Source organism: Calonectris borealis, chromosome 2 (assembly GCF_964195595.1).
Source record: "Calonectris borealis chromosome 2, bCalBor7.hap1.2, whole genome shotgun sequence".
Taxonomy (NCBI): Eukaryota; Metazoa; Chordata; class Aves; order Procellariiformes; family Procellariidae; genus Calonectris; species Calonectris borealis.
Window position 1 is genome coordinate 49,247,052 of NC_134313.1, and position 11,153 is coordinate 49,258,204.

The 11,153-nt window shown below is 41.0% G+C and overlaps 1 protein-coding gene across 5 annotated transcripts; it reads right to left on the reverse strand.

Annotated features, from left to right (window-relative positions):
* Window positions 1–10,695, reverse strand: RNF138 (ring finger protein 138). 5 transcript variants are annotated; one of them, XM_075141917.1, is made up of 7 exons: window positions 10,187–10,695; window positions 9,030–9,195; window positions 7,373–7,488; window positions 5,806–5,871; window positions 5,203–5,308; window positions 4,277–4,384; window positions 1–2,874 (listed from the first exon to the last, which is right to left on the reverse strand). In XM_075141917.1, the coding sequence occupies exons 1-7, from the start codon at window positions 10,339–10,341 to the stop codon at window positions 2,806–2,808; spliced, it is 786 nt and encodes a 261-aa protein (XP_074998018.1). In that variant the 5' UTR covers window positions 10,342–10,695; the 3' UTR covers window positions 1–2,805. The 5 variants fall into 5 exon arrangements, with proteins under 5 accessions (XP_074998018.1, XP_074998021.1, XP_074998019.1 ...); XM_075141920.1 differs by having other exon boundaries at window positions 1–2,184; window positions 4,277–4,350; window positions 5,806–5,874; window positions 10,187–10,693; XM_075141918.1 differs by having other exon boundaries at window positions 1–2,184; window positions 5,806–5,874; window positions 10,187–10,692.
* Window positions 10,696–11,153: the final 458 nt, after the last annotated feature.

Consider the following 11,153-nt stretch of genomic DNA (forward strand, 5'->3'; position numbering starts at 1 on the left):
TAGCATCAAGGAGACTGATCATCTTTATTATGCAACAAAGAGACAAACAGAAAATAAAATACTTTAATAGGAGAAAAAATAGAAGGTACAATTCAAACATAATATACCATATTGAAACCATACACAATGCAACGTGAACATGAAAACATTGTTAAACAGCGATTTTCTAGTAAAGATTGCATGTTTCAAGTACAAGCATCACCCATCACAAATACACAGCTGTTTGTGTACGTCCGAGTTTCAGTGAGAAAGATCATGACCAGCAGCAGCATATTTAAATAGATTGTTTCATTTTCATTAAACGCTTACCTAGTGAATGTATTGATGTAATCTCTTCATACTAAAAGTATAAAATCCTAAGCAAGGCAGCGCCTGCCAATACAGATTTTAACATATGCAAGTAAAGAGCATAAACATTTTGCAAGGTTTTTTTATTGCATTTATACACATTTGTTGCTTTAAAATGTGTATTCAAGTCTCTCAACATTTAAACATGACTAAAATGCTCAGCAACTGTGCATCAAGTGAGAACTAATTATTGCTATAGAAAAATCTGTTTCCCAGAGTTTTAAAATAGGTGTAATTTCATTTGCAATTCTCAAGACATGTTCAAGTAATAGAAATAGCTAGTTCCAGTGTCCATGAGGCATTCTGAATCTGTATTGGCTGTAGGCATTTATTACCAGATCATATAAATATTTTATTGAATCTAAAAAAGTTAACTAAACTTACATATAACTATTAAATTCCTTAGGAAATGTATGCAGTAATAAAATCACCACGGTATGCGTTTTTATTTTAAAAAGCTAAAACTTTAGCAACAGGCTATCTTGAAATTCCTTTCTGTCAAAGGGTACTATTTCATAGTTGGCTTTATAGAGGAAAAAAAGAAAGTAAAAAATCCAAACAACCTTTACAGTTGGATCAGTGAACCACTCCAAATCAGTATGTGGTCACACAAGCACTAGAGCTGACAGACGAGTGAGAATACGCAGACAAGAGTACTGGGGGCAAAGAGGGAAGTTGAGTATAAGATCAAGGCATGGCCTGCTGCCAAAATACTGTATTAAGCCAGTAACAAAATGCAAGACATGTTAAGTTGTTATAAAAAGGATATAACCTTTAGACATTTCTGAAATAGCCAACTTTCTCTGTATTTTAGCCAGCTATGCCTTCAGTAATGTTTTACACTCTTAAAAAACAGAAGATAGAAATGTCAAGATACAGTGTACAGTGTTTTAGTTCCAATGCTCAATATATTAGAACTAAGATTCAGTTCTGAAACCCATTACATTGCAGAATGAGGCATTTCAATCTTACCAGTTTTAGAATATGAAATATCCCAGTATTTCATAATACTGGGATAATAATCATAATCTATTTGGAGAGCAAATGGGAGCCAGGACACAAGAAGCAGATTGTACTTTGGCTGCACAACTGTTATTAATACACATAAATCACCAACTAGACCAGGAAGATTACTGGGGATGGTCTCCACCATGTATACAATACCCATTAAGAACAGTAGTTTGACTATGGGCTATGGCAACACAGGATGAAGAGTCAGTCCTAAAAAGTATACATTCAGAACAGTCTCTATTTAAACGTACAAAATATAAGCTGTGCAGCTTTCTTTCCCCTTCTCCCCATTAGTATTAAAGACCTTAAAGTTTTTTACAAGCGGATTTTCCGTTTGAATTCAAAATTGCATTATTGCTCTGTTTTCTCCGATTTTACTGATGGTCTTGCTGGGAATGTGGAAATCTAGAATAGGAACTCTTAAAATACGTTGGTAACTATTTTAGAGCAAGTTTTTCTTCTCAACTGTTTTTTCAAAGCCTTTGGATACAGGGGATGTCCAAGCTTTAAACAGTCTTACCAAAATAAACAAGTTCATTTCTGAGTGTTGGTAGTTCTGAAGCTAGTTAGTTCTCTAGTTACACAGCCTTCCATGAAAGACAGAACAGACCAAAACTTGAATTCCAAATGCAACAAAGAAGTTCTTAAAAAGCTCCAACAAAATGAAAAACTAGCTGGTCACAGTCATATACCGAAAAAGTGTACCTTTTTGCATGTCATCTTGAATTGCTCAGATGAATGTATGTCATCTTCCTTAGCAGTTGGGAGTACCGGGAAAACTCCTCACCCATCACGTTAGTAAGCAAGCGTCCTATTTCCGTTATGCTCCAAAAGGGGAAAAAATAGATGTAATTATTCCTAGGCAATGGCATCATTCTTTCTCAATGAAAGGTGAGGAAAAACCTGCTCTGCATTGTTGATCTATAGAAAACAATTTTTTCTATTTCTTAAGTTGTTGTTATTTTCATTCACATAGTATTGGTAAAAACAAACCACAACATCAAGTAAAACTTTGTCCTTGGGCAGGAGAAGAAAAAAAAATTATCATCTCATAGATATCTTAGCAGATGACAGCTGAACTTAAGGAAACTCAACTGTGCAACAGAGCATCTTTGCATGTCGTTCTAAAGATACTTTCAAAGTTGTGAATTAAAATATCTGACATTAATAAAAGAAACCATGTAATTAACAGAGTAGTAAAAGTTCAAGAAAATCAAGACAATCAATCCAAAAAGGTCCCTAATTCCACAGGGACAGATCTCAATAAAGATGTCAAGTTTGAGTTTCAGCAAAATCATTTATGAAAAGTCCTTATGAGCGTGGATAAAAGTTAAGCCTGAAAAGTGGTTACTGAATACCATTTTTATTAATATACACTTCAGATCACCAACAGAATTAATGTAATTTTTCTTTCAGATAATCAGTAAGATGAAGGGGGGCTATACTTTAAAAGTTCACATGACAGGATTCTTGAACTGCATTTTGGTATTGGGCTTCTTCATCAAGCTGAAGATTCTAAACAAAATGAAAACATCATCAAAATGGACAAATACTCAAGATGTACCATAGTCCTTAGCTTAATCATTCATTTTCCACATTTTTACATAGGAATTGGCACCTAGATGAAGACTCTCCATGTTTATGAGTACTAGATGACTGTTTATATTGCACAGTATCTTTTTAACCAAGTACCAAGAGATACATGAGACAGGAGAAGAATCAGACAGTGGGACAAGGCTCATTAAGCAGAAGGGTCCATCTTCTCTCCCTGGCTCAATTACATTACAAAATAGCCAGCTCAGGAAAGCTGACTGTGTCACGCAATTCTTATAACAGGGCTTCCAACCAGCCATAACATCCTCCATTAATAAAAACAAAATGTGATCCCCAGACAACAGTAATCATAGATTGTTGAGAATAGACTGCTTAAAATGAGAAAGCAAACATGTATCACAAAAGACAAGTGGTTAACACTGCTACTTTTGAAGAGCTATCTTCCAAGATGTTAATATGCCTTTTTAGCGCAATTCTGGCAGCTTCCCCCAATCAGAACTCCAATCACCAGTTTTACATGCGCAAACATGCAAGATGCACTCATGTTAAAGAGCCCAATCCTCCATATTAATCTCCTAGCTCATCATGCCTTTGTCACAAATCACTCAACACAAAGAACAATATGCATCATCTCTGCCACCTTTAATCAGTGAGGCTGCCTATGCCTCAAATACTATGCTCATCCCACACAAAACTCAAGCAGTGTACCCCAAAGCCTGTCAAACTCTGTAGAAACTACAACACAAACCCTCCAGCTCTCTGATCCCACATGCGGAACTCAACTGGTTGGCTTGACCTACGATCCACCCACTGACTACATCTGTGTATGTAGTTCTGCATCTACTCCAAGGTCATTTACTCAAAGTGAGCCTGAAAGAAGGCAACCAGAACAATGATGTAATGACATATCTCTTTTTCACATTGCAGCCTCTCTCGCAACATACTGGAAGAGAGGCTGTAGCAGCTAGTCAAGCTGCACTTTGAGTCCTGAGAATTATGATTTAGCCATTTCTGCCATAAAAGGTCAAAAATGTCTATAAAACAGAGTAGCATCTATTTTATTTCCCCCAGAAACAGCAGTAATAAACTGTTCTGGAGGAACAAATAGTTCAGATTGAGAACGCTAAGCTAAAGATGTAAGTCATCAGTTTGGAGCAGAGCTGTTGACAAAACCTATTCCCGGTAGCACTTCATGTTGATAATAGAAAGTTCAAGAACAGACAGGCCTACTTCTGAGTTCTGTACAGAGCAGGAACATAGCATGTCCAGAGCACAAACAAGTTTGGTACAATTTTATTTGGCATTTTTATTTATAGAAAAGTTACCATTTATTCCCCTACACATCAAAGAAGAAGCAGCTTACCACAAATTCTCCGTAGTCAAACCGGTGTCTTAGATTTAGATGGCTAACAAGATTTCTAGTAACCTGGTTAGTATCTGCCCAAGGAAGAGATACACAAATAGGACAGATCTGAATTTGGAGGGGACGGGGAAAGAGAGAGAATTAAAAAAAAGTTATTGGTAATACAGAATGCATTAAAGACATGTTCTACAGGAATAACTAGTCTATTACTCATCCACTACCAAAATACAGTAAAGATGTTCACATAAAATCATAATTCTAAGTGTTCTTTTCCTCAATTGTGTAATGTTCAAAAATTACATTTCAACTTGCCAAATTTCTTAAATGTTTCTCTTAGGACTGGGGGATTATCATGTCTGTCTGGCACTCCTTTTGTCAATTTCTGTTGCTTAGAATTTAGAAAAGAAAGTGATTACCGCATCCTACTTATTGTTTGGGAGGATTTTCATACAATTGAGATGATCAAGTAAGCCGAAAGAAAAAATAACACACCGTATACAGATTAAAAGAATAGAAAACCAAACAGATTTTTCTCCTTCACTCCCTTTGATTACCTTGGATTACTTTTCAAGTAACTGTAGGTTTCACATGAAACAATAGTTTCATTACAAATGGGATTCCATAGAAACAGATCTGAATTACTAAATGAAGAAGAGTAAAAGTGTCAGGCTCAAAAACTGAGTTTGTTTCACATCAAGATAAATGAGACAGCTAAGTCAGAAATGCCTTAGAACCGACAAGAAGCTGGACAAGAAACTTTTTCAAACAAAAGTCACTCCTCAAGTTAAATGCACTGCATTAAGTATATTGTCTTTCGCAGACCACAGTGATCCTTACAGATATAGAGTAGCTATTGCACATTTAAAATTGTTCACATAATTATAATGCAAGTAGCTTAAGAAGCATACATAAGCAACTCTACTTACTACAGGAACTATCTGATAAAGATGTCTATTATTACAATGATCCAGCAAGCGTTGTCTGGTAAAATTGGCTTCCTGACACAGGGGGCATTTGAAGGTTGGGTGTCCACTGTAAACAGAAATACACAGTATTAAACAGAAAAGAGAGTTTTAGAAATAGTGTTACAGAAAGCTTAATTCATCTGTTATCTTGTCATTGTTTTCCTTTATTTTGATAACAACAAAAAAACCCCACTCTCACTGACATAGTAGCAGATCTAATCGAGTTCCGGTGCTACTTCCAAATTCAATTTTAAAGCACATTTATTATTTGTACGTCTAAATCCATTCTTCTGAGACTTAGACTTTACAAAATTCTTTTGTTGCAATTGCAGCTGCACCCTTTTCTTACTTACTGGTAACACCTTTCAGTGCAAATCCTTCAGGAAATTACTGAAAAAAACAAACTCTAATGTATAGCTGCAAATGTAGAAGAAACTACAGGGTTTTTTTAATACAACTTGTTGTAGGTGCTTATGTGTGGGGTTTTTTTAAAGTTAATAGAAGCTTGCACTATGACTGTCTGGATGTATTTCAATAATAACTATAGAAAAATAAGCAGCCTACCTTGTTTCTCCTTGAAGTATTTGATTATTAGCCATCTCGCCATTATCAGATATTGCATCACTCCTGCTACTTTAAATGAAGTCAAGAAAAAAAAAACAATGAAAATTGAGATTATTTTACTCCACTATCAAATTTTTTAAAAGTTTAACAGTGACGGGGGTGGGGAGGGAATCCATTAAGTCCCATGAATTTCAAGGCAAAATATATAATAGCACATATTTTAACTCTCAACTTTTCCTTTGGATCAAGGTATGTTTCAGTATTTAGTTACCATGGTGACCCTTAGCGGGATACTACACAACTTTATGGGGAAGTGGTATATAATATAACAGACATGTAGTCAACAAGAATAGTAATGGAGATTACAGCCAAGTAGCTCAAAAGGCATTATGAACTATGTGAATACAAGATAGGTAGCACTTTCTAAGTGTTTTGACTTAGGACTATGTAAATAGGCATTTAACTGCCATGTATTTACACAAATAATTTACAACTTTCAACTACAGCAAGAAAAATTACCTTACGCTGTGCACAAAATAAACTATTTCCTAAAGTAAGAGTGACAAACAGGACCATTTCAGAAAGTAAATCTGACCCTATATGCACCTCTAGCTAAGCCAGAAGAAACTGCTCAGACATGCTGATCATCCTAAGAACACGAATATTTACAATCACAAATATGATGACGGTATATTTTTTTATATTTCTGTGATACTATAAGCACAGATATTCTACTGTGGCATAGTCAATAAATAATGCTATAACAATAGCCAGACACTTCAGTGAAACATTGCTGCAACTAGTTCTGGTAACAGCTTAAACTTCCACTTTCAATATTCTGATGGGTTGAAAACCAAACACAGAGAAGTTCATACTGCTAAAAATAGAAAATAGAAAAGCAGAGTAAATAAAGGACAGGCTATATATAATAAAGCCCTGTGAAACTAGTATGTAAAAAAAGGTCTTCAAAAATAAACAAAAATCCCCAACCAAACCAGATACATCAGTCAGAAGGTATGTAAAAGTAAAGTTCTTTAGCTTTACTGCCTGAAAACAAATGGTAAGTGGCGTTTGTATTTTATAGTGTGTAACATACTGGAGTTCCTTACATGTTTCGTAAGAGATCCGTTCAAAATAAATTCAATCAGAAGGCAAAAGCTTGCACAGTAATGTTTTGAAACAGGACACCCACTAAAACAGACTTAGGAAAGGGGAGGGGGAATAAAAAGAGAAGGAAACTTCCCTGGCGCTAAATATTATGAAATCTGTTACAAAGGCAGCTGCTCAAATGCTGTCAAGGCAAGGAAAGCACGCCACAAATACTATACACTCTTTAGGAGAGCCCCTAGAAGACATTCCAAACCATCATGTAGAAAGGTTTTCTTCTGTATGCTAAGAGTAAAGAAAAAGACCAGGAAAAACTGTCATTTTGTTGAAGCACAAAAATATGGACAATAATTATTACAAAAAGAAGGCATGCCCTGGAAAAAAAAAGCTTTCGAGGGGGGGTGGGTGGGGGGTGCAAAAAGAAGAAGATGCATTGTTATACATAAAACTCCCTGATTACCTGTTCCCTGTTGAATCTTGGGAAATCTGTAAGTTTGGAATAATAGAGGAAACACCATATTCATCCTGATACTTCTTACACGTTTTATAATGTTGTCTCATCCACGAAAATCTAACCTGTAAATGAAATGCCAAATTATTGAAGTTATACTAAACAATCCAGGGATAGAAGGAAGAGATAATTCTGCCAACAGAAAGTAACGCATGCAGGAATTGTATAGACATCATATGCAGCAAAAACCAGAACTTGTGTCTCCCCTCTCAGCATGAACATTTTCCTCCCCGACAGGAGATCTTCGATTCCTTTTTCCATAGAGCCTCTGTCACTCTGTGAGACTGGAGAACATTCCCACTCCCCAAACCCCCAACAGCCAGGCAACTGAGAGAGCTCTCTCAGGGGTCAAAGATGCGAGTAAACTCCATTTAACTGAAACAAATTCACAGGAACTACACCTCCTACATCCAGGATCAATAACTGATGAGCTACGACAGACAGGGGCCATGAGGATGGGATAAGCACCACTGCTCCTTCAGTCTTCTCTGGCCTGCTGTTACCTTGTGCAGAGCAAAGATCTTTTTGCATTAGGTGTGTTCTGAGAATACATAACTTTTCTCTTTCAGAAAAAAAAAAGAAGGGGAAAAAAAAAAGGTGAATTAACACCAACTTACAGCTGCCTATCCAGCTTAAATGAAAGGTAAGACAATGAATTGCTTAGATTTGTCAGAAGACAGCTGTGCTGGACATGCCCTAAATCAGAATTTCAGGTTCAACAGCACTGTCAGAAAGTGCTTACAGGTTCAGAGGCTGAACAAGATCACATCTCGTGCATCCGTGCCTAAATTCCATTATAGTTCTTCTGGGGATCTGTTTGGTTCTTCCTTCCAGTTTACCAACTTGTTATTGTTTCTTTCTCCTAGCTTTTCATCCTAATGAATCATGTGGAACAAAGCAAGCAGCTCAGCTTTCCGCTAGTGCTGATTTCCACATTGGCAAAACTAAGTCCCAAGTGAAACAAAACAAACATGAAGACAACTACCAGGATTTGATGCAATTTGATGTAAACAAAATGCGTGGCTGAAATCCTACACCCATTTATATCAGAAGAGAGATTACTCTTGATTTCAGTGGGGGTCAAGATTTCACCCGATGTTCTGAAAATAATGACCTCTTTACAAAGGAAACAAGGGGAATGTAAACAGACTGATGGGGCAAGGGGAAATTACATATGATTGTGTGTACACCGAGAGTAATCGACCCATATTTTTTGGTTTTAAATTAAATTTTACAGTAGCTCTAAGCACTTTCATTTCCATAGAGAAAGTTTCTGAGGTTTTCTATATATCTGCAACTTTCATTTTCAGTTGCCTAATTTATCTTTTGCTGGTTTTATACTTATATCCAGTTTTCGCATTGTTTTGGGGAAAAACTAGCACTCCACTTAAAAAGTCCTTCTAGACAATACAAGATCCTCTTTCAGTTCACACTTGTTAGGCATACCTAGCAGGCACTGCACGCCTAGTATATGCACAAGCCATATAAAGCTAAGTTCAAACTGCTATAGGCTCTTTAGCTCCAAGACAAGAATGACACACAGTAAAACTGTGTCTGGTCAAAAATAAGAAAAATTTATCCAACTTTTTGTAAAGTTTTACTCTACCTGCTTCTCACAGCATCTACAGCCCCCAGAAGCTTTCTTCATACTGTTTTCAACATCTAGAGCCCTTTTGGGATATGTTCTTTCTTTTTTAGTCACGCTCCCCCGGCAGAGAGGACAATGTGTTCCACTTTCTCTGATAGCTGTCAAGAAGCACTTCCTGCAAAACCTAAATTAAAAAGTTACCACAAACACAGGTCAGCAAAGCGAAGAGAGTTAGATACTTTGTCCTGGAAGAGAGCTGGGTGATTATTAGGGAAAAAAGATATATATCATAGTAATAGTCTACTGAATACAAATCTTTATAAATATAAGCAAAATGAAATAAAGGTGCTTACAAAGAAGTATACGGAAATCAGGGGAACTTGGCAATGAACTTTAGGTAAAGATCTTACTATTTACTGACTGTACACCCGATTGATCATTAATGAGATATTAAATGGTGCAGCAGACACATGATACTGGAAAATCTTATCAGAGTAACTCCTGTTTATTGTCCTAAAGCAGAGCCAAAAATACTGCAAAGCTTCATTTAGCATGCGTTTCCAAAGATTTCAGTTCATCAGCTTTCGCAGTTCTCCTCGGGCTTTCTTCTCCTCGTGTTATCAACTGCCAAAGCTATTTTGCTTCTCTCCAAAGCAAAGCACTTTGTAATTAAATGTTCCTCTGAAAAATGCATGCTTTTCCACTATGAATAGATGAACTGAAAAGAGAGAACAACTATGCAATGGTCCTCGTCTGAAAACGAACAGGAAACGATAAAGTTAAAACCGCGAGTTAGGTTAGATGTGCAAGATGTTTTCACCGGCTGTGAAACTCGGCCACCACCGACCAGGCGCCCGGGGTCTTGCTTCAAGAGGTGGCTTTCCTAACTGACCCGTCCTCATTCGCTACAAAAGAAAGAGGCGAGGGAAGGCTAGGGCAGCACTTCGCATACAAGCAAACCTTACAGCCAGCTCTCGGCGGCGGCGTGTCAGTGCCCGGGGCGGCTGGAGATACCGAGCTCCGCGGGTCCCGCTGCGCGCCCCGCCTCCCGCCGCGGCTGGCTGCAGGCCGAGGGCCGGCGCGCTGGGGCGTGGGGGGGCAGAAAAGTAAAAGGCAGGGAGCCGGCGGAGGCGAGGTAAAGGCTTGTGGAGGGGGCGGGAGGGAGGAATACCCACACGTGCTGGCAGTTCGCAGTCCTCACAGGCGTTTTGAACACCTCCTGGCAGACGGGACAGTAAAAATCGTCCTCGCTGAAGCAGGCTGCTGCTGCTGCTGCTGCTGCTGCTGCTGCCGCCGCCGCCGCGGCCGTGGCGGCGGCTCCCTCAGCCATGGCAACACGTCAGAGCCGCTCCGTGTGGATCGGCGACAAGGAACAAGCCCCGCCCTGGCGAGCTGAGCTGAGCGAGCTGAGCGCCGCTCCCGCGGGGCGCCGCCGGGCAGGGACACGACGCGGGGTGGAGGGCGCTGGGGGTCCGGGAGAAGATGGCGGGTGGGCACCTGGCACCAGGTGGGAGGCCGGGCTGCGGCGGAGGCGGGTGGGGGAGCGGGCCCGGCCTGCGCGCCGCACGCCCCGCCCCTCCCTCCGTCTCTCCCCGGCCCGGGAAGCGCCCGCGCCCCCGCCCCCGCCCCGCGCTCTACCTGGCGGTGCCCGGGGAGGGAGCCACTGCGGCGGCCGCCGCCTCCCAGCGGCCCCGCCGCAGCTCCGGCCCGGCTCCCGGCGGCACCCACGCCCCACCGCCGCTCTCCCGGGGCGGGCAGGGGCGGGACCGGGGCCTGGGTTTCCATGGCGATCGCCTCCCGGCCCGGTGGGGCTGCTATGACACGGCGGGGCAGCCTCCCCTCCCTCCCTCTCTCTGCTCCGCCCTGCCCGGGAGGCTTCCCCGCTCCGCCTACCGCTCTGCGCCGGCCCCACCGCCCTCCTGGGGCCCGTCGATGCCGCCGCCGCGCACCTCCCCTTCCGCAGGCGCCGGGGGCCGCGGCGCCGCCGGGTAGGGACGAGGGCCCGGCGCCGGCGCGGGGGCCAGCTGCGGCGGCAAGCGGTCCCACCCCTCAGCGTGTGCCCGCCGGGGCCGGGGGCCGGGGGCCGACGCCGGGGCCCCGGCGCCGGTCCCCGGCTCAGGCCGATCACCTTCTGCACAAATA

Coding starts and splice junctions, on each gene's coding strand:
- RNF138 (XM_075141916.1), bottom strand. CDS start 10,341: ATGGCTGAGGGAGCCGCCGCCACGGCCGCGGCGGCGGCGGCAGCAGCA. Junction 5,309..5,805: donor ATACTTCAAGGAGAAACAAG/GTAGGCTGCTTA, acceptor TTCTGTTTACAG/TGGACACCCAACCTTCAAAT. Junction 4,385..5,202: donor TTTATCAGATAGTTCCTGTA/GTAAGTAGAGTT, acceptor CTCCAAATTCAG/ATCTGTCCTATTTGTGTATC.